Source organism: Ischnura elegans, chromosome 1 (assembly GCF_921293095.1).
Source record: "Ischnura elegans chromosome 1, ioIscEleg1.1, whole genome shotgun sequence".
Lineage (NCBI taxonomy): Eukaryota > Metazoa > Arthropoda > Insecta > Odonata > Coenagrionidae > Ischnura > Ischnura elegans.
The window spans coordinates 42724460-42748776 of NC_060246.1; the positions used below are offsets into that span (position 1 = coordinate 42724460).

Below are 24317 nucleotides of genomic sequence, written 5' to 3' on the forward strand. Positions count from 1 at the left end.
TAAGTTGGCACTGAAAAGGGTTAGACTACTATAGAATAAATGATAAGAGGAATTTTGTGCTTGGCAGGTCTCTAATTCAATTGTAGCACTTGATTTTCAATTAAGGAATATTTCTTTCCTTTGATTCAACACAGAGATGTCCAAGTTTTTTTTTTTTTTTAATCATTCGATCATATAAAAATCCTCAAACCATTTTATTCAGCAACTTTGATTCAACAAGGTGGAATGAGTGAAAGTCTAAAAGAAAACTTTTGAATAAAATAATTTTTTATTTAGCCATATGTTTTTATAAAAGCAATTCTGCAACTTGCTCAGGTGTTCGGGGCATCACATTTGAAGGATTTTGATACTGATTAACAGGGTTATGGACTGATTTGTACAACTGGCGATAAATAGCAACAATTACTTCATGCGACCTATGTTGCACAACATGACGATGATTACTGCTGAGTAAAAGACGAATTTGGTGCATTGACAACATATCTGGTACTGCTAAGAAGCTATCCAACTTGGTCTGAAAAAATAGTTAATGCAATGAATTAGGTCACAGGAGATGCAAATATAATACCATACCAAAATACGAGATAGAAAATATACCAGGAATGTATTTAAACTTGGTGGCTCCATCCCAGGAATAGACGATAAAGGCCCTGTATCTTGCTCTTGGAGAATGGTGTAAATTGGACCGAGGTTCAGATTAGCAACTAGTGAACTGGCTTGCTCCGAGGTCAAGGTATCTAGCTGCGCATCACCCTGTGCCTAAGTAAAAAATAGTGGGGTAATGAAGATTTAATATGTACTCTTGTATGCCAACACATGATTATATTCAGAAGCTTAAACCGTAAAAGTATTCACACAAGGACAGCTTTTTTCCTTGATGTACAACTCTACAATGGAGCATTACTGATTCCTTAATGTTTAACCTTCCATGCTATGCAATAGAGCATTAAATAGCTGCCAAAAAAGAAACATTACATCAACATCACAGCCATGTAAGAATGCTATTCTTTGCCATACATCTTTACTTCTATCTAATAGATAGCCTATTCAGCCCTTATACTTCTGGGAATGGTAAAAAAATATATAAACCAACAAATTAAGCCCTTGATAAATCAAAAAGATTTCATTCACTCAAAATAGTGTCCTATTTTGTAAATAAATTTCAAGAATTTAATTCAAAATTAATAAAAGGTAAGGAATATGCAAAACAATTTTTCCTATAATTTAAGGCTCTTATTAAGAAACTTTCACGGTATTTAATGTGCAATATTTGTTTGGATTTTTCACATGCTTGGTCATATTTAAGAGCAACAGTTACATCCCTCCCCTTGCTTACTTTAACAGATACTGAATGTAAAAGTAATAAAGAATTAACTAATACTAAAAAAAAACCATAAAAGCTACTGTCCATTTCTTAAGTATACAGACCAGAGTTTGAAGGGCAGTAGTGAAGCACATATTACTGATTACCACCTAATTTGTATCGGTATAAAGGTAATTCAGTGGTGTATGTTAGCAATAAAAATGTGGAATCAGTTTTCGAAGGTATATTTATAAAAAAGTTCCACTGTTTTCGGTACTTTCTTCGTGATCATGGAGCCAGCGCCCTTACAAAACTATGGATAAAGACTCAATGATTTAGCAATTAATACCAATGGCAGATGTTGATTTTATGTGTAGTAATTTTAATCGTGAACTATAGCTAATTGAAAGGAGAGTCATTGTTAACATTAATAACTTTTTCTCGGAAACTAGAAATAAGAGAAACTTGAGCATTGGACTGTTGCCTTTGTCTGCACATTCTCCATGTGACACATAGCAAATTTGATAGTGAAAAATAACTTTCCCTTCCTTTCATCTCATTGTGCACAGTTGCACACACCTTCCCCACAGACAGTGAGTGTTTGTCGTCCCTAGCATCATCGGCACTCCTATTCCAAATCCCTCTGGCTCCTCAATAACATTACAATTTATAAATTCCATCTTTCTCATTCCCCATCAGCTTTTCCCAAGAGGGCTTTGAACGTCAATAATAAATGCAATTATGTAATGGGGCATTGATACTTCAAAAATAAAGTTCTTAAAAATACATTACGGTGACCAGATGTCCAGATTTAGACAGACATGTACTACTTTTTTATTACTGAGCATGGTCAGTTTTTTTTCAATGAAGCTAAACTGTCTTTTTGCATTTAAAACTATTGCCCATACCACATGACAATATACAGAATGTGAGATGATAACCATGGACAAAGTATTATTTAGTTTCTGCCCTCATAAGAATTCATATATGTACATATAATGTAATGGAATTACACAATTTTAAAAAACATTAGTTTCCGCCATACTCCTGGGTAATGGCCACAAAAGTTTGGCATTTAGATCAATTTCTGCTGATTGCTCTAGCTTACGTTTCAGTTTTAAAATGTAATTGCACTTTTTTGAGAATCAGTATGTGTGGAAATGATTGATGCATATCTCGGTAATACATATTATGATATAATGATACATATCTTACTTTTGCTTTCCATTTCCAATGCTACTACACTTTATTTTATAAATGAGAGTGCTGCCCAATATGGTATACATTATGTAGTTTCAAAAACCTGAAGAATTTCTAGAGCATCAAGTATTTTTTTTTCAAAGCATTCAGTTTTCTTCATTCAAATACAGCATTTGTGAATTTTGATCTTGTAACCATAATCATTAATCAGTATTTTTGTCAGAATTGTGTGCTCACTCAACCGGTGCAGGCAAGGCTTTCATGTTTTTATATTTTGAGTAGATGATGTTGCAGAGATGATTTTATGATTAAATGAAGTTTTCTTCAGATATATACAGTTGAGGACCTCAAATCCAGAAACCCGGAAAACCCGAAATCTGGAACATTTGAAAATTCCTCTGCGTAGTGTTTTGACTTGCCACCTCGTGGCACCACTCTCCAAGCCTTGTTCTGGGATGAGTAGGAATTTAGCACATATTATGGACATACGCTAAGAACCTTGTCAGGGACACATAAGGATATTAAGTACAGGAGCCTAAGCACATGTATAAATTAATTAATTTACTAAATATACTATGAAGACCAGAAATCCAGAAGCCCTTCAGTCCCAAGCTTTCTGGATTTGAGGTCAACTGTATGTGCATAATAAATAATATTATTTTAGTAAGAACTTGTTGGATTTCCCATCATGTAACATCAAAGATTTCAATATGTGTTATTAGATCTAGTACATCTACTATCTTTAAACTAAACATTGTGATGTACAAAAATTCTGTTCAATATTTGGTTCAAAAACACAGACTTTGCAGATGAATTTAATTGCTTCACTTTCCAAGATAGGCTCTGCAGGAAAGGTTGTCAAGATAGACAACTATAGTTCCAAGAGCTCAACCATGTGTAACTCAATGTAAAGAACACCAACCTGAAGTCTTTCCAATCTTTCGTCCATAAATTCATATAGGGAAAGAGTAGACTGTATATGATAAATACAGTTTAAAAGATAAACAGCCATATCTGTAGTGGGTAACCGAGATGCACTCAAAATTATTGCTTGCAGTAATGGATCAGTAACCAATGCAACAATCTGAAAGTAAAAAATAATTCGGCTATAAAAATGAATGCTGGGGCCAGTGCACTAGAAGGGTAATTTCTGTTTATTTAATTATACATTAAGTATCATGATTAATGGTAGCAGTATAATTTAACAGAAATCTCTCACAGTGGGAAAGAAATTTCTACTTTTCTAAATTTCTACTAACTACTCTGCTGTTGTAACAAGAGATTTTCTAACCTCTGTTTTACTATGACACAACATTATAATTAACCTTTCTACTGTGAGAAAGCAGCAAAAAAGTAATTTTTTTAAGTCCTGGTAAGGCAATATTGCTAAACTACAGCTCCGTGAGGGTGAAAAACAAACCCTCTAGAGTACACTTGAAAAGCCATTTTATTGCAACCATTAGAAATGTTGTACTAAATACTTAGAAATGCCCTTGCAATTGTTCTCATGAAGGAAGTCCGACTACATACAGTGGAACCTCGTTAAAGCGAATACGGGCTATAGCGAGACCCCCGCTATTACGAGAGATAGCCGATGCACCGTCAATTGATCCTATTATAAGAATGTTAAAAATTTTGTTTTTAACGAGGCCCTTTTGGTGTTGGCTCTCGCCATAGCGAGGGTTTCACCGCCGGAAAAACTTACACCAAGACTCCTTAGTCTCTGTAATTGCTAGCGATCTGTTAGAAATGGAGTTAATGGAGTGCTCAGTCTTAAATTTATGTGGTAAACTGTCGTTCGATAAATAAGTAGTTAATTTTGGTGAAAATATTGTGGCATTAGCATTTGCGAATGCTTGATCTTCTTTTGTTCCTCGGGCGGCAGAAAGCAGACGGTAGCATACCCGCACGTCCATGAGTTGCGCGAATAGAAAGCATTTGATGGAACACACCATGGCCAAAAAAACACCAAACACGTCTGAGCGATAAAATAAAAATAAAGTAGTAATATGAGGTATATTGGCTATTATTTGCACCACCTCCGGTAAAGCGACAATTCGCTATAGCGAGTGTTTATTGGTGCACCGTGGGGTGTCGTTTTATCGAGGTTGCACTTTACTATGTTTTGTCTTTCACAGAATTAAATTTTAGAATTAGAGGCCCCCTAGGCAAGGACTAATCATGAGATCATACATGCATGTCTAAGATTCAGCTAAGAATAGGGTGGTTTCCTATTATGCAAATTCTATTATACGAATTTACATATTTTGTAAGTTCCGCGAACGATGGAAAGGTCTAGGGGCAACATGGTAAGACAGGAACATTTTACAATAGGGTGGTTTCCTATAATTTTTTTATTGCCTAAATCGAAACATTATTACTCCTGGAGTACACATTTCACGCTCTTAGATTTTTAAATGACGATATCTATTTTTCGCAATTAAATGAAAAGTGTAAATTTTTAAGCGCACAAAAACGCGACGGCTAATTATGAATGATGGGAAAAGTCCGTGTGATGTCGGTCTGCTTCCCGCTGCCGCAAGTGAGGTGACCATGGGGCGAGGCTCTGACCGCTGATACGACGCAGGATACTAGCAGGTAGCAGAGTACCATGCTAGCTGGTAGTGCTTGCCTTAAATAAGGATTATTAATGCCCTATCAAACGAAGGAAACTTTCCGACCACAGTCATTTTTAATAGGTGATTATTAAGACATGTTTCCCTGAGCTCTGTGCCTCATGCATGCATTGGTAATCTCAGACGATGTAAAACTCCTATCTACTAGTATAGAAACTAGGTCCCTGTGACGTCACGTGTAGTGGCATCGCATGGGCACCAATCTGGCCTTTTTCAAATGCAGTTAAAATAAACCATTGCCATTCGTCTGAACTGTGCTTTATAAAACCAAATAATTTGTAAATCATGAATGGTAATGGTAACGAATCGCAATCTATGCTTTTCGTTTTCTTGGATGAAGGAAACTACCCTATTTGCAGCTTTTAAAGCAATACTCTGAACTTTTTCTTTGACAAAATACATATTTAAATACCTCCACTGCACAAACGCTCAACAATGACCCACCGAATCCAATCCACTCATCTAGTAGTACTACTAATAGTACCAGATGAGCGGATATGGTTTAGTGGGCAATTTTTGAGTGTTTGTGCAGTGGAGGTATCGATTTCTAAATATGGGTTCTTAACTTGTTGGAACTTGGATGATGTAAATTTGTACTAATGAATAAATCATGTACAAATTAAATCACATGAGAACATTTTATTTTTCAATAAATAATGTAGTTGAAACTGCTCTATTAAGAAAATATGAAGAATTAATTTACAATCAATTAACGCAACAGAATACCTAAAAGTTGAGCGATCCCCTGTAGTTTTCACGTACTAATGGCAGTCTGTGTTTCATGGGCCCTAAAATTCAGGAGCTTTATGGGTGAAATACACACTTTGATTCCTCCTTAATGGTGGTCCAAAGCTGTTCTTGATTTCTTGGTAGAGTGTCCTTTTCTCCAGATCCTGCACCCTTGCATTAAACATCTCTTTAACAGGCCACTAGAGTGATGGGTTAATGAATTACGTTACAGACTGAAACTGATTTTCGTTCAAGAAAAGATGAATTAATATCATCAGTTGGAATTTCCTTGCAACAATTCTCTTTGATGATGCCAGAAAACAAAAGGGAGTCATTTAATGGTGGACAGTGGTGTTTGGTTGTATGCTTTGTCACTCCCAATTTTTCTTCATGAGGAGTAAGTTAGGAGCAGGGTAATCGAGTTCGAATTCTTTGTTACACTTTTTTCTCAGCATTGTGACTATGCCACGCTTGACATTCACACCACTCCTAACCAATGATCACTTTGTTCACTAGTTCCAAATCTGTTCCTTCTTAGCCATCTCTTCACAACAAACAAACCTAAATACAATACATAGAATATACATACAATTATAGCACTTGGTATCAAAGCAACTTAGGTACTATAGCACTTGCTCTAACACATTTTATATATGTAATAGGAAACAAAGGCCCTTTCCATATATCTGTTCGTTTACCCACTGATTAAATACCGCACAAAACAATGTCCAGTCTATTCTACTCAGCTGATGTCAATTCTAAAGAATTTTCTCTATTAAGCTATCAACTGTATCTCTGAACCAACGGTGTGGCGGATGCTGTGTTTCAAGAGTGTTCATAAAGTGTCAGTGATATTAATCCCTGTTCACCTTGTCTACTTCCTGTTTAATTTTTTGAGATCTGATACATGGAATACCCACTTCACGCTTCCTGTGTTCGTATGCTTGAGAATAAAAGTGGATGGTCCAGGATGAATTCTTGGATTACAGTCCAGCCGCCTAGAGTTGTCCGATGGAAGTTCAAAATGAGGGGCGGAGAACCCTGCGCCAACATGGTTTGCAACCAATCGCTGTCCCCCAAATGTACCTCACACCTTTGCCTAGTCATACAACGTTGTCACATGCATATGAAGCAATGAAACAAACTTGAACCACCAACACAAGCCCTTTCTGCGAATCGCCAAAACAAAGGATTCTTCCTTTGGATCCTTCAGGCTCGCCATTCCTTCTGGCTGGTTTCTTCACGGAACCCTTTTGTTTACATGTGATATGGGCATTTTCCTTTCTTACCTGGCAACCTTGCCCCCTACCCTTTCTAGCTGTCAACGGACAACTCTCGGCAGCCAGACTGTATATATGGTCCTTTGTACAATGGAAAAGGTTAAATATTCTATTGAGCATACTGCCCAGGATGTCTATCTTCACTAGGGATTCTGTTACATCCTTCCACAAAAGCTAAGAATTGTTGTAGTGAGCATATGTTGTGGGATTCTACAATCCTTACACTTTCCCATGGTCTCTATTCGCTACGAGTAGTCGTGTCCTACACGTAGTGGCACCAAAAATGAAACATTCACCAATGCTTAACAAATCAAATAAACACGCAAATCAGAAACACAATTGTCCAAGATAACTCTTCATGACAAACAATTGGGAGCGATGTCGTGCATGACCTAACACCACTGTCCACCATTATGTGACCCCTTTTGTTTTCCAGCATCATCAAGTAATATTTTTACACCGTCCTTGCTGAGGGGGTCCCTATTCCTAATACTGTTAAGTAAAATTCATAGAGGACCTACCCATCTACCACGAGCCTCTCCTTTCATATGGCTTAGGGGTCTCCTTTTTTCTCCTAGGTTCTCATTATATTTCACCTTTATAGGATTGAATGAATAGGATAAAACAGTGCAAAAACTTACAGAGAAAAAGTCATTCACCTTGACTTGGATTCAAACCCGGATCTCCCGATTTCCAGTCAAGTGCTTTAGCCAGTTAAGCTACCAAGGTGTCTTTCCCTATGAGCAAATTTGTAGACTATATGGGACAAGATGGTGTGGGCTGCTGAGTATATTATGTGACTAGCAGTCCAAGTCATGTACACTGTGCCACAGCCGGAGAGCAAAGCCTGAATCATGGCCCTTATATACTGGTTACTAATCTCCGGCTCGGGAGTGTTGCCTGAGATTCCGCTTTCACCCCTCAAACGCCTCCCCTCAAACACAACTATGGGCACAGTGCGCTGTCACTAGGGGAAATATGGAACTAACTGCACTGTCTGCGGCGGTATATGCTTTTGACAGCGCAGTTAGTTCCATATTTCCCCTAGTGACAGTGCACTGTGCCCATAGTTGTGTTTGAGGGGAGGCGTTTGAGGGATGAAAGCGGAATCTCAGGTAACACTCCCGAGCCGGAATATGTCGGGAGATTAGCAACCAGTATATAAGGACCATGGCCTGAACTATGAACACTAAGAGCTGTTCGCTCTTGACTAATTTAAGTACAAATACCGGGACTAGCCATCATGAAAACTTACGGAGTCACCTGAAATGCACAAACTGTGAACAAAATTGTGGCTTAAGCACCGCAAATCAGCAGATACGGGTTCAAATCCCAGTCAAGGCAAATGACTTTTTCTCTGAAGAATTTTCTCACAATTTGTGCATTGCTGATGCTGGAAATTTTTTATTCACTCCAGGGCACAACGTGTTCAGGGGCCGTATTCTGTATTTCGTCGGTACCGCACCGGTCGGTTTCCCTTCCCAGCCCAGCGACAGCAAATCATTCCGTACCGACGACGGTTTCCATACCGACGACAGCAAATTCAGCGATTCAGTATGGTCGTCGGTATCAAACCAGTCGGTACGGTTACCTCTCCTTCCCAAACAGGGATAATCCGAATATATCCGAAGTTGGAAGTCATCTAACGTGTCTCCACCAATGAGAAGGGTAAAAACAAGTGAAGACTCATTGGCACAGTTTGTTGTCGTCATTCTCAATCTTTTTATTTACGGAAATTACGACTTATTGCTAATTAAGATAATCAATATTGGATAAGTTGTTAACAATGCTTATATAATGTGTGGTAGTAATGCTGTACCTACAGAATCGAAGAAAACAATATTACAACATCACAATAAAGTTTGTATGTGATGGAGATTGTTGTTGCTGGAATGAATTATTGAAACTATCCTTGAGATTGTAGTTTCTTTTTTCAAATATTGGTTCCGTATAATGCTATTTATTCATGATTTGGTAATATTGTTGTCATTAAGTAAGTTACGTCTAAATGTTATCAACGGAAGGTTATGCCATTGGCACCGTAGCAGACGAAAATAATATACCATGGAACGTGAACGTAGGATTCAAATGTAAATGTCATATTAGAGGAACAAGTTAGGAAATTGTTACAAAAATATGGAGCTGGGTGTAATTAAAAGAAGAGTAATGACGAGGAAGTAAATAAATTGTGATTGGGTGAAATACATATGTATATGTTGCGCATTCCAAGTGAGAGAAAATGATAATATTGCGGTAAACCTCATACTTATTAACAAATATCTTCTTTTATCGTCAAGGGAATCAATGGCTGACGATGAAATGAAATATAGTTGCCTGTTACAAATGAAAGAAACTGATACCGTTGTGGCAAACTTCATGCTTAAATAAAAACATCTTATTTCTATGCCGAGAGAAACGTCAAATTGATGATTGAGTGAAATAACAGTCGCCTATTCAGAGTGAGATAAAGTGATAACATTGCGGCAAAACTCATATTCAATCAAAAATATCTTTTTAATGTCAAAGGAGCAAATAAATGATGATAGAGAGAAATAAAGCCTATTACAAGCGAGTGAAATTTCACTTAAGTGGTAACATAAATGAGAGAAAGTCATTATATGTTAGCAAACCTCATGTTTATTAACCATTATCTTATATTTCTGTCAAGGTAATCAATATAGATGATGACACAGTGAATTATAGTGGCCTATTCGAAGGGGCAGAAAAAGATAACATTGCAGTAAACCTCATTGTTTACTCGGTGATGAGATAAAAACAAAATAAAACGTACAATGCGCACCGGGGAGTTCATGAAACCCACTAGTCGGTGGCCGTATCGACACCTTTTTGCTGTCGGTACGGCTACCGACGATCTCCCGTCCTCTCGTCGCTGCCGCACCGATCGGGTTCGTACAGAATCGCATGACTTCTTACCGGGAGTCGGTGTGACGTCGAACCCGACGAATCGGTGCCGCACCGATCGGTTTAGAGTTACAGAATACGGCCCCAGAGCACAATAATTCATGGCAGCTCTTACCTATTGTAATCATTCTTAGGAAATGTAAATCGTATCCAATTTATGTTAACAATTTTTAAAATAAGCAAATGTAAAAATAAAACATATTTCAGCAAGATTATACTTGCTTTATTAGGAAGTAAATTTAGCAAAAAAGTTATTATCCAATTTGATTACCTTTATCAGATCATTTTTTCGATCTTCTCCAACACTGGTAACTGATAAAACGTCTTTCAACATAGCTAAGGCATGAGCGAGTCCTGGAGGAGGAGAGAGATCAGGTGGTGGAGTCTCAATTTTATCACATAACTGATTTACAGCTCCTTTGAGAGAGGTCAAAAATGCCTGCATTCCCAATTGATGAAGGTCATTTAAAGTTGTTTCAAGAAGGCTTCCAGGGATAACCTATAAATAAATATTTGTAATATAAGTACATATACAAAAACAAGTTATCCATCATGCGGCTACTTTCAACAGTCTCGAAGAAGTATGTACTCAGGTCGCGGTTAACATGTGCTTCAAAATAACTTTTTTTGAACATGAAAAATTACAATCATGTGTTCCTTAATCTTTTATTTTGAAGTCATAATACCTACTACAAGATTACTTTTCAGTTTCCTTTACCTCTTTCTACCAAAACATTCATTTAAAGAAAAGTTGGAATGCTAAAATGTAGTTAGTGATTCTCAGGTAAAAAAGTAATTCTATAAGGTTTACTTTCTCATCACAATGTTAACTAGATTTTAAAGATAGTTGAACTTGATTAATGGGCATATTGATCATATAATTAATGAGGAATCAATTATAATGCACCAAAATGTCTCCGTGTGACCCCCCCTATGATTCTGTATTCTATCAACCATGGATGGAAGGAATACAAAAATGAAGCAGTAACAATTTTAAAATATGTACATAGTCTATCTGCAATATTGAAAGCTTAGTAAGGAGTAATCTTGTAAACTAAGGCAAAAAAAAGAAATTTCAATGGGTTAGTCTCCACTATCAGCATTAATTCTAATTTATTACTCATACACATAATTGGATTCATGAGTAGTCTCCTTATATTTTTTTTGTAAATAATACCACCTTTAAAAATAACATTAGGATGCATTTACAAATATTTTAATAATAAGCACCTATTGAGTTCACAACTCTTCAGCTCCCCACATTCAGATGCATATTGTGATGAGTGGCTTATTGTTCAAAGCAACATTTTAATAATAAAATGCAAAAGACAGAGTTTAGGACTTCAGAACTAGTCAGCTAATTATTGAGGATTAAGGACACTAAATTGAAGAACTAATATTTATCAAGAGGCCAGTCTCCAAATCTAAAAGCAAAATTTTTATTCCTGGACTGAAAAGTATCCACACGTCCATATTTGAGAATATAAGTGATCACTGGCAGGAGCAATTAAAGAGCACTTCTTTGGGGTGCAGTTTATTACTTTAAGCTGCACCTTGATAGTATGCAATACATCTCAGCAGGGATGGTGAGTGAAACAAAACAAAAATGTTTTGTTTCGACAAGGCGGGAAATGAAAATATGAGGCCTAGGTTTAGTTTTGTTCTCGCATGAAATTTAAATCACTAAGGAGTTTAATTTCGGCCCGAGGCGAAACTTAATTCCCACGAACGAAATTAAATTAATCGAAACTCCGCTGCTCATAGTTAAGTTTCAATCCCAGAGTTGAGTGTAGGAGGATAAGAGGGAATAATTTTGACCCATTTCATATCAGAATTTAGAGAGGTTAAAACATTGCACTTAAAAACTGAATGGCCAGCTTGCGCTCACCGTTCTCCTGTTTGTGGCAATAATATAAGTGCCCCATGCACCTAGTGGAGGTAGGCCAAACCTCCACTTCATTGAACTATACTTTGTACTTGGGATGTGGTTCAAAACTAAACTGTACGAAGGTGAAGCACGTGGTCCCTCTGGTGCGAAACATAATCTGTGTTTTGTTTCGTCCCAGAGGTTCAGTTTAGTTTCAACCTGAAGTAGTTTTGACTCCGATTCTGTTTCAACCCTGAGTTTTGCTCCCTGGTTTTAATTGTTATTCCTTTCTACATTTCGCTCCCAGGAACAAAACTATTGAAATTTTACTCATTTTGACTTTCGTGTAGTTTTGATTGTTATCCCTCCCTCTTAGTGATAATGCATCTGAGGTCTGATATGCATAGCAAACAGGCGTTTAGATAAATGAGTTTTTTAAAACATTGTTAAGCGGGTGAAGTAAATATTTTCATGAGAGCCACCTTTACGTTTACAATCTATTCAATTATTTTCAGAAATTATGGGGCAAGTGGGCGGGGTTACCCCCTCCCTTAATTTTCCACTGTACGTAGTGTGCTAAAATGGGATGACACTATAATAACAAGTACTTAGCACCAGTAAAGGAGTAGCAACGTATATGTATATCAATTATGAATAGCCAAAAATATTAACCTGCTTCAGTACATCGGAATAATATCGAAGTAAGCAAACCACAGAAAAAAGCACCACAGGACCAGCAGCTGCAGCTATAATATGTTCAACACGAATCTTCAAAGGATGACAGACACCTTCTGTTATATTAGACAGAGCACCAGATATATGCTCCGGCTTCTCTGCAGAAAAAAAACAATAAAAAAAGGTTAATGAAAGCATTAATTATATATTTGTGAATATTTTTCACAGACATAGTTAGATTGCCTAAAATAATTCAAAGTATTGACGACCTAGAAAGTATTTTACTAAGAGCAACAGGCACGAGAGTAACAGAGAGCCACTTCAAATTCCCATCCAAGATAGCTCTATCCAAGAGTTCCTTCTCTCATCCAATATAACTCCAACCATAATTGCTACCCATTCATAAATGAATCAAATAAATCTCCAAGTTTGCTCGTCTCTTAAAATGACCAAACCACTAACTTGACAAATGAGCATGAATTAATGGTGTTGCTTGCTTTTTGCTAATGGCCCCTGAAATCAATTTTTATAAGCCTTTAAGCTTGAGTTCTACTAAATCAGAAGTAATTATTTAAAAGTCAAAATTCACTACAGACTTGATTATTGTATGACTGCAATACAATCTTTTTTTTGATAGAATTCCTCATACCAATTGGAATTGATGTGCCCTCTTGACAACAACAAAATAGTTTCCTTGAAATAAATATGCAATTTGAAAGCAGGGGATTTCCCTGAATACTAGCTATTTGCATGATAGCTAATGTTGCAAATATGCCAAGAGGCAAACAAATGAAAACATGCCTCCATATGGGGAAGACTAGTTGGAATTTTCCAAGAAGAATAATCAGACAGAGCACAGATCCTGGCATAATAGGGTTGTTTCCTATAATTTTTTATTGCCTAAATCGAAAGATTATTACTCCTGGAGTATGTATTTCACACTTTTAGATTTTTAAATGATGATATCTATTTTTCGCAATTAAATGAAAAGAGAAAAATTTCAAGCGTACGAAAACACGACGGGTAAGTATGAATGCCGGGAAAACTCCGTGTGATGTCGTTCTGGTTCCCACTGCCGTAAGTGAGGCGACCTTGGGGCGAGGCTCTGACCGCTGATACGATGCAGGATGCTAGCAGGTAGCAGAGTACCATGCTAGCTGGTAGCGCTTGGCTTAAATAAGGATTATTAATACCTTATCAAATGAAGAAAACTTTCCGACCTTAGCCAGTTTTAATAGGTGATTATTAAGACATGTTTCCCTGAGCTCTGTGCCTCATGCATGCATTGGTAACCTCAGATGATGTAAAACTCCTATCTACTCGTATAGAAACTAGGTCCCTGTGACGTCACGTGGAATGGCATCGCATGGGTGCCAATCTGGCCTTTTTCAAATGAGGATAAAATTGACCCTTGCCGTTTGTCTAAACCGGTATTTCTAAAACCAAATAATTTGTATATTCTGAATAAACTAATGGTGGGTAACGAATCGCAATCAATGCCTTTCGTTTTCTTTGATGAAGGCAACTACCCTATTAGTGCTTACTTTTAGGTAATCTGTTCAAAAATCGTTACAACTGCATATGGGATGAGGATAGTAATTTTCATTCATACCCAGCAAAGGTTACAAGTTCTTTGGCTTGAGTAGACTTATCTTCCTTCTTTTAACTTCTCCCCAACCACTTTTCCTTTCCAATCCACCTCTTTTAGTGCCTCTTTAAAAAAACATAACAACCCTGAGAAAAACTCATTTGCACTTAATCAAGCAAATTTGGTATACTTCTCCCTAACTCCATGGCTTGTAGCAGCTGCACATTAAATTATGAAGCCCATTGCACACTCCAAAATTACGACAACAACAAAACAAATTTCATATATTTCTTTAAGCAGAAGAAGTTACAGTACACACATTTCATTACAAACTTCATCATTAGAGGATCTATGACAGCTAATCTTGTGAAAAGAGCTTATCATTTCTAAAAATGCTGAAGTTTAGCATGCTTCAATTACAAAAGTTGTCTCACTGAATCATAATGCCCCCTTAAACAAAAAATTATTGTTTTTATTTACTCTAAAAGCCATAAATTCTCACTCTCTCCTCACCACATCACAATTTCTCAAGGGAGTCGGTAGATGGATCTGGACTTAGTACTCATGCAAATCTTGTACAAAATATCTACATCACCGCTAAATTTATGATTTGTAAAAACTATACCATATATTTGAATCCTTATAACAAGATATTCTGCAACAACTACAATGAAATTGATCTAGAATTTAAAATTTAAGATGTCACATACCAAGAAAGATCTTGTTATTTATGGCTCATAGACAGCAATTATGAATTACATTTATTTTTTAGAGTGTCATAGCTTGCAGGAAAGCTCAAGAAAAATGTAATTGGTAAACAATATATATTTTCAAAACTAAATAAGATAATTTATATTCATTCCATATTGACAATAATAGCAATGTTGTAATCTTGCTGAACACCACATAGTCTCTTTTTTTAGTTTACTTTTCCCATGGTAGACAATAGAGGTCTTGACGTATTCGAATCATTAAAAGCACAAATAAAACCACAATGAATAGGGGGGAGGTGGTTGGTAAAGGGTGAAGGCTGCTGGCAATGGTGCTATGTCATAATATGAATAGCACCTACCATCTTGATTACAACTTTCCAGAAGCATCTGAAGATTTTCTTCCTCAACAGGGATGCTTTGGTGAAGCCAGGCCAGCATATCACCAACATATCGCTTAGGATCATCAGCATGCATTTCTATTGGCCCAGGAGCGCCTGTTGGACTTCCCTTGGTCAATGCATCAATGAATGACTTGACCAGAATTGAACGCCTTGCGGTAGCATACTCATCTAGCACATACCTGAAATCAAAATGAATTACTATTGATAAGCTTGAAAGAACTATTGAAAGAAACTCAAAGAGATGACAGTCAGGATTATAGAATCATGAGCCAGGTCATTTGCCATATCCTTCCTTCAGAATTTCATCGCAGAGAAGCCGTCATGTGAGCAGCCACAAGGAAAACTCAAAGGATAGTTTTACTAAATTAGAATTAAATTATACACCTTTTAAATGTATTTCTCATCAAATATTTGGTATTTTTTGCTAATAAACACTCAAAATAAGGGTTCAAAAATTACTTGCACCAGGATAATATGAAACACGAGACCAACCTCAACGTTTTGCAACTGAAATACACCACCCCTGCTAAATTGTAACACCTGTGGCATGAGGAGTTGTTAGTAAAAAAAGGTGCTCATTATATTTTATGGTGCCGTGGAATATTCTGTGGAGTATTTTACATACCAATTATGTACTATTTTACCCATAATACTTTTTTTACTCAAAATGTCAACCTTATTCATTATTCACATTTTCCTTTTCCCTATCCATCCCTCTGAAGCCTATCAATGACATAAGAAGGTATCTTGGATGGATAACTACATTTTATCTTACACCACTTCTTGTTTAAACAAAGTGACCTGGGTTTCAATGAATCATCATCATCAGGCGTAAATTATTTCTATGTACATACCTATCTTATAATTACAACCTTATTTACCTAACTGAAAAAGAGATAGATTGTGAAGTTTGAATAATTAAGTGAATAGATAATAATTTCCCCTAATGATGCTAATTTTTCATCAAAACCCATTTCCCTTTATTTAAAAAGAAGTGCTAAAAGTTATACTTATCCATCCAAGGGACCTTAAAATGGAATATTAACCACACAGTTAAAAATTAGTTAGTGAATGACGTAACAATCACAGCCAATAATTGCTTTTCATTTGGAATAAAAAAATAGAAAGTCATTCATCTCTTTCATTTTTCTATCCATTCTAATGTCCAGTGCAAACAGAAAATGCAATGCAGGGCATGAGAAGAAAGATGAATGTGTAAATATTGACTTGAGAGTGGTATTGGCACCTCTACATATGTAATGACAAACCAAGCCCAGAGAATTTTATTATTTCTTTTCTAAAAATTCAATTAAAAACTTGAAACACCTAATTACATTTCAACACTTTTGCATCCGTGGACAAAGATGCCGACTTACAAAAAATATTTGGGGGGTCTAAACTGGGGATCTTGCCCCTTGCTTGGGGAAATTTTATCAGTAGTGAGTTCCCATTTTAGAAGAGTCATATGATCAACATAGGAACCCTGATAACTCGAATCTCAATATCTGGAAACTCTGGGGAAAATCGACTATTCTATGCAGAGGCGCCACAAATAGGAAATGCATTCCCTCATTTTCTAATAATGAATGCGGAGATTTTCAAAACATTTTAGTGTCCTACACCTCAGTTACTTTCTTCAGAAGTATATTCTCTACCGAGAGATGATGCATTGCATAATTAGTTGTACAATCAACAGTATAAAGTGATCCATTCTATCGCTAAAAGAAAATAAACACTATCCTTGGTGAATAATATGCGTTCACGTACATACAAACGTTCCGCTTCAGGAATCAATATGACCGCCAGATGAGGTTGTCAGAACCTTACACACATATAGCCTTGTCCAAGAGCCACAATTAGTGCTTCCTGTGGGCAAATGTGGTAACTAGGAGTGGCATTCCTTAGTTACCTGTTGATTGATCATGAATTAACATTTCTCCCTGGAGGTGAAGATACATGCATGCTGTCTGTTCCTTTTTAAAATTTGTAAGAATTTTGTGAATATGGTTTTGAGATTTGATTCAAATCCCCAAAAGATTCTATTTTGGATTTAGATTGGTGAAAATTGTGGTTTCAACCCATCCCTATAGTTTTATGGTAAGACCATTCATTGCCGTGCCTATATATTTGACGGTGCTGTTATTGTAATAAGCAGCTTTATTCTATGGAAAGAATTAATGAAAGAATATAAAATGTTTGACTACTATTAATTACAGAAAGGCCCCAAGTTTGTTGAAAATTCAATTCTGGAAGCTTGAGTGGACTAATTGGTCAATGTTGAAAAAGAATTTACAGAAAAATCTAAGCCAAAAGTGACAATTAACTATTAATGTAATATTACACTTTAATTTATCATGGAATACTTAAAAAAAAGCAGCTTTTGAGACCTTTATTGAGGAAATTTAAAATTAGTAACACTGATTGTTCACCATTTTTGTGGACTATCTCAAGAGGCAAATATCTTTCTATCTTTATGACCATGCATATGTTTGCCGGTCATATACTTTCATTAATTTGACAAATGGATGATGGTTGACGAGCGATTTTCATTTATTTGCCTTTTCTCTATGAGCAACAAGCTCAGGATAAATTTCCATGTGATAAATTTCTATTGTGTGGACCATGTACATTTTCACATTTCCTACAAATGGTCGCTTTTCTCTCTTCTGAGCCTTTCAAAGTGATACATTCCTGCTATTGAAAACATACAAAGATAATGTCAATAAGACGTTACAAAATTAAAAATGTTACATGGCTGTATGACCATTAAATTTAGCATGCTCGTTTTTCAACCTCTTCCCTGCAGGCTTGGATGGAAGATAAGCTTAGAAGACAGGACAAGTGGAGTGCTGTGGCAGCATGCTATGCAGTAATACATCTTAACTTTAAAGATTATACCTTTACCATTTGAGATTAAGCTATGAAATCAATTAGAAATAAAACAATTTCATTGTTTCCTTTAAATATCATATGCAGCATACATAGACTTAAATCATAAGATATGTAAGTTAGCAGTTAACTACAAATTATACTGCAAAAAATCCTAACTTTCTGTTCAAAAGACATTTAAATACAAATAAAAGCATTATGACTCAATTAATATAAAGTTAAGAACTTGTCGTGGAGGAGTTCAGCTAGTAGAAACTCTGTTGCCAGAAATCAAGTGAAGAAGGTAGTCAAAGATGAAGAAAAAAGAACAGTACTAGTAGCTTAACATAAGAAAAATATTTTTTTAAACTTAAGAGTGTTAACTTTATAGAAAAGATATTTCCTCCTGTAGTACAGTGTATGTTGATGCATAGAAATAAGTCATTGGAAAGGACTACTTCCTATTTCTTTGGTTCGGCAACAACCCATTGGGAGAATAATATTGGAAACAATTGTTGACAAGAGCCCCTACTGTTAACTAAATGTAAAACACTCTATTGTGTGCACTGAATTTCTCTAGTGCACTGTGCCATATGGAGTGCTCAGAAATGTTTAGACTACACTGCTGAGCTAAGGCCATACGGCCAGGATACTTAAGGGCCTTGGAAAACTATTTCACAGATTACACTTTTGACTCGCTTAATTATAAGTTATTTTAACAATTGTTATAAACAATAGATCAGTACAAGTAGACACAGGCATAGGCATAATTCTTGCAAAATCTCTCTGGCTCTATCAGGTACATTCAAAATGAAATGTACATAATAACTGTTCCAAGTAGGGGATTGATTCCCCTTCCACATCACCATTCCCATGGAAGGACATTTGTACAATTTAGTGTCATAGTTAAATGCACTGAGGTTGTACTAAGAATAACTCCAGATTGCCAAAACATCCTTTTTTGTCAGCTATAGTAACAATAAACTAAAAACAAAAAACCACTTACTTGAGCAGAATTGGTCTTTCCTGAATATATGACATAGCTCGAGGTAGTAAAGACATATTCTCAGGGGAATCTATGTTACGACAATGGGTTTGTGTCCACCTGTAGAGTCTTTCCAGAGCAGATTCCTAAACAAAACACGAGCAGTTAGGAGATCAGGCGTAAGAAAATTTCTTGGAAGCCCAGAGGTAAGATACATTTACTACTCCAATCATCAAGTTAGAACTGAATACCTGATAATGAGTCATTTGCTCCATTATTTCTAATGCAGCAGTTTGATGCCCAGACTGCATCAATGTGTTGCATTCTCGATGAATTTTCTTCACTTTTTCCAAAACAATGAAGAATTCAGATGATAAAGGAGAGTCTCTTCCTCCTTTGAGGATTGCTTGCTCAGTGGAAGATAATTGAAAGTTCAGCAAAAATTTTTTCACCAATTCTTGTTCCATTGATATTTTCCGACTGTAAAGAAAAAAATTAAAAGGTAAATTGACTGAGAAGAGCCCACCAAGAAAAGCATGATATAATCACGATGAAAAAAAAACCTTTCTGCTTGAAGTTTGGTAGTCTGATTTATCAAGGATGATGTCTGGGCCTTAGTAGATTGAAGCCTTGAATTCATGTCTGTGAGCATCATATTCATTGACTGCACATCCACATAAATGCTATCAAGAGACTCTTTAACATCACGAAATGCTGACAGAAATTCCTATTGAAAAAAAAGAAGCAGATTTCAGGATACATAGACTTAATCTAGGAAAACAAAATTATTTAAGGAAATAAGTAAGTATTCTAGCCAATGATAAAACAAGTGCTTTGTTTGGTGCTTACACAGATGCTTCATTGACAGAAAGCAGACAGGAAATAACCAAGAAAACATCTCACTAAATGCATGAAACATGCACATGGTTCAAGGTTAAAAATACATTTTCTTTCTAGCCATTTCCTAAATAAGACTAAGATGCAAGAAAAATAAGACTCGGTAAAACTAGGTATGATGGTGAATATTTCAATAGGGTAGTTTCCTTCATCAAAGAAAACGAAAAGCATTGATTGCGATTCGTTACCCACCATTATTGTATTCATAATATACAAATTATTTCGTTTTAGAACTATCGGTTTAGACGAATGGCAATGGTCCATTTTTATCCACATTTGAAAACGGCCAGATTGGCGCCCACGCGATGCCACTCCACGTGACGTCACAGAGACCTAGTTTCTATATGAGTAGATAGGAGTTATACATCGTCTGAGATTACCAATGCATACATGAGGCGCAGAGCTCAGGGAAACATGTCTTAATAATCACTTATTAAAACTGGCTAAGGTCGGAAAGTCTTCTTCGTTTGATAAGGTATTAATAATCCTTATTTAAGCCAAGCGCTACCAGCTAGCAGGGTACTCAGCTACCCGCTAGCAGCCTGCGTCGTATCAGCGCTCAAGCCTCCCTCAAGGTCACCTCACAGGGCGGCAGCGGGACGAGAAATACGTCACACTGAGAGATTTCCCAGCATTCACACTTAGCCGTCGCGTTTTCGCGCGCTTGAAAATTTTCACTTTTCATTTAATTGCAAAAAATAGATATCATCATTTAAAAATCTAAAAGTGTGAAATACGTACTCCAGGAGTAATAATCTTTCGATTCAGGCAATAAAAAAATAATAGGAAACCACCCTATTAAGTTTTCCTGGATATCACACAATTACTTTTACCACCTATTTTTTACAGAACGCGACCCAGGTTTCAATGAATTATTATCATCTTAAGGTGCAAACTATGATTTGCTTATCTTATTATTGTTACCAATTTACTAGATGAATTTTAAAATGGACACCAGAATAGGGTAAAATTCATCAAGTAACTAGGTAACAAGAATAAGATAAACAAATGATAATTTGCGCCTGAAGATGATGATAATTCATTGAAACCCGGGTCGCGCTCTGTAAAAAATAAGTGGTATAAGTATTTGTGTGATATCCAGGAAAACTTATAATGGAATACCACAAAGTTAAACAAGAGTTAGTGAATTTTAATATTTCAATTACTTCTAAGGCAAAGCATTTATATTTCAGAGATTACAAAGAAAGATTCACTAAAGCAGATTTGAGAAAAGATTGAAGCAGGAAATAAATGCTAAAACTTAAGCCAAGGGTACAATCCTTGAAAACATTGGAGGGGCAAGTAACACTTTACAGATCAGAAACATGAACCACGAAATACTGATCGGAATAGAATAGAAGACTTCAACCAAGAGCTGAGATCACACAAGATCAAATGGATGGGGGTCATTCCACGTCAAATCACCCAGAAATTTTCAAAATGACACCCACCGACTCGGATTTTAATGAAATTTTTGTCACTAGCTACTATCACCTATCTAATAACCCATGTAAAATATTTCCACTCTCACTCTCATAGTTTGCAAGATATGAGGAGTCAAAGTTTGAGATGTTTGCTCAGAAGTGGCGCTAGTGGGAGTCAAATTCCAGAGTGCAGGGCACAGGGTAAAAATTCATAACTCAGAAACCACATAATATATTTGAATGAAATTTTGACCCCTTGTCTATCCAAGTGCATAGCTTCCATAGTAATGTCTTTTATTCCCCTTGCATTGTTATGCTAGCCAAAATGATGTCAACAGTTGTTAATTAACCGATTTTTTTAGCTCAAAAACATTACTTCATATTTTCTGAATTATCACCAAAAGGCAGAGCAGTTAACTCATCCAATTTTTTTTTTAAATTGAAGGTTAATATGTGCTCCAATATACTGTGAAATAAAAATGGTGGTGTTTTGACTGCCACTATGAGTATTTCAGGTTTTACTTTTTTTTCTGCCCCCGTGAGAGGGATTTTGGACACGTACTGTAAGATAATAAGTATAAGTGTATCCATACCTTCATGAGGATATATTTGAAATATTGGTCAGTAAATCTAAGACCAAACATGTAGTCTAGTGAATGTGGCTCTTGTTCATACAATTTTTTTAATAACAATACTTGGCTTGTGGCAGCTGAGGGGAAAAGAGTCCAAATGGCTCAGAAATGTGAAATGATGCTTTTTCCTGGAATTTACCAATTTTTCAAGTGTTTTGCATATGGAAAAATTGGTATCAACATACATTAGACTCTTACTGTGCATTAAGAGGATAAATGGAAATACTAATTTAAATAAAATTATTTAAATAATACACTTCAATGTGTTTAAGGCATCTCCCGAACATCTCTGGAGGCTCTCTCGGGCAACTAAACGCTTTACGATACCACCAATTCCATCACATGGGGATTTTACATGGCTTATAGCAAAGAATGTCCATGATGCCATTAAAGAGAAATCCTGGTAATGCTTGCAAAGATTGAGATATTTTTTGCAGTTCTTGTACCGTCCTGCACAACCATCACTAGAGTAACTCAATTTTTTTACTAAAGCAAAATTTTCCTTCACAAAGCAAAATATTATTCTTTGGGTTCCATAAGCAAAAGCTACATCATGCTACAAATCATCTGACAAGATGCATAAACTGGAAATAATAAGCTGTTTCGTCAGGTGATCTCGAGTATAAATCACAACAGGGTGTACCGTGCAACTATCACTTGTCCAGTGATACCCTTGTGCCTCATCTTGGATAACATATGAATAGTTCTCATTGAAGTCAAAGAGAACAACTGCTTCATGGGGTCCAAGATTTTCTTTCATTTGCTTAAGGTAGTTTGCCTGTACCTTCGTAATAAATGAATGGGGCACCAGTTTTTCCACTCTTTCAATTAAAGTTAATCGGTACTCATCAAATGTCACAGTGAAGTTCACCAGTTGAGATCTGTCACGGGAAACCCACTGACTGTATGAAACTTCATCTCCGGGGTCACATTCTTCAAACTTTTTCAGCAGTAAGCTTTTCAATTTTTCACGTGAAGGACACTGAGAGCAATGTTGCAGTATACAGTCCCTATTTTTTCTAGAGCACACTAAATAACCAACTAGGTCCTGGCTTGTTTCCTCTATATTACAGGCATTAAGCAGTAAGTTGACATTTTAATGAATTGTGCAAACACACACTGAATGCGTTCCAGGAGATCCTGCTACCACAAACCATTTTGGACCTATGTTGCAGAATTTAGAAAAGCCTAATTTAATTCTGGGGAAGTCAAATTTAAAAGTGGAATACAATTCCTTCAAGTTAGCAAGTAATAATCTCTTCTGAACGTGTACATTTTTGGAGATACTAATGGAATCTTTCTTTCCAGGCATCATTCTGGAGTACTCATCACTTTTATAGAAAGTCCTAACTAATTGTAATGTTTTTTATTTGCCTTCCCTTTTCTCAATTCAGGTGCAGCCAATTTTCCATTATCACTGCAAAGTTCTCTTGCTTGGCGGGCAGTGTACTCACTCACATGAAACTCTTCCATTACTTTCTTCCTGCTCCATAAAGTTGGTACCAATGATACTTTCCTTGATGAGTGCTTGATGTGTCAACTTTTTGTTTGATTAAGTCTATGAGCACATCCATATCATGAACTTTCTGAAGTAGTTCTTTTGGCAGTTTTGGGTTATCCTTTTCTGGAGATAATTCTTTATCAAGAACTCTTTTAACTTTCCTTTTAAAATTACTGCATGCTGACTCTACTTTCAGGGGTGCCGACTTATAAAAAATATTGGGGGGGCCCATGTCGGAGGTCTTGCCCCGGGAAGAGGTTAAATTCAAAGTCTGTCGCAGCACCGAAACACTATCTAATTCACACCACTTGATTCAGTTAACCTGCTTAACTTTATAATTATTTGTTTTAATACATTGTTGAATTTATTTTAAAAGGTAACTATCGTCAAACATGGGAAATAAAAATTACCAATATATTTTTGTGATTTCACGAAGCATAATATAACCTAATTATTTTCTTGAATTATTGAGGGGGCTCCACCCCCCCAAACGAATCTTTGTGGGGGCTCGGGCCCCCTCAGGCCCCATGGAGTCGGCGCCACTGTCTACTTTCCTTTTAGCGTAGGTTGACCTTCTGTGAGATGATATGCCATGAAATTTTAAAGGTGACTCCTCTCTATCTTGCAGCGTTCTGTTAAGTAGCTCAGTTGATTTTTCTGGGGATAATATTGTTTCAAAATTCAAAATACTATCAT

General features: G+C 36.3%; 1 protein-coding gene across 1 annotated transcript in view; it reads right to left on the reverse strand.

Moving 5' to 3' along the window:
- Positions 1 to 249: 249 nt before the first annotated feature.
- Positions 250 to 24317, reverse strand: part of LOC124159425 (conserved oligomeric Golgi complex subunit 6) — a 31232-nt gene continuing 7164 nt past the window's right edge. Inside the window, exons 3-11 of the mRNA XM_046535236.1 lie at positions 19731 to 19894; positions 19419 to 19647; positions 19189 to 19313; positions 15273 to 15493; positions 12610 to 12770; positions 10342 to 10569; positions 3426 to 3587; positions 598 to 759; positions 250 to 514 (exon numbers count right to left, since the gene is read on the reverse strand). Coding sequence (XP_046391192.1) covers positions 287 to 514; positions 598 to 759; positions 3426 to 3587; positions 10342 to 10569; positions 12610 to 12770; positions 15273 to 15493; positions 19189 to 19313; positions 19419 to 19647; positions 19731 to 19894 — 1680 coding nt within the window. The 3' untranslated portion in view covers positions 250 to 286. The remainder of the gene's footprint in view (positions 515 to 597; positions 760 to 3425; positions 3588 to 10341; positions 10570 to 12609; positions 12771 to 15272; positions 15494 to 19188; positions 19314 to 19418; positions 19648 to 19730; positions 19895 to 24317) is intronic.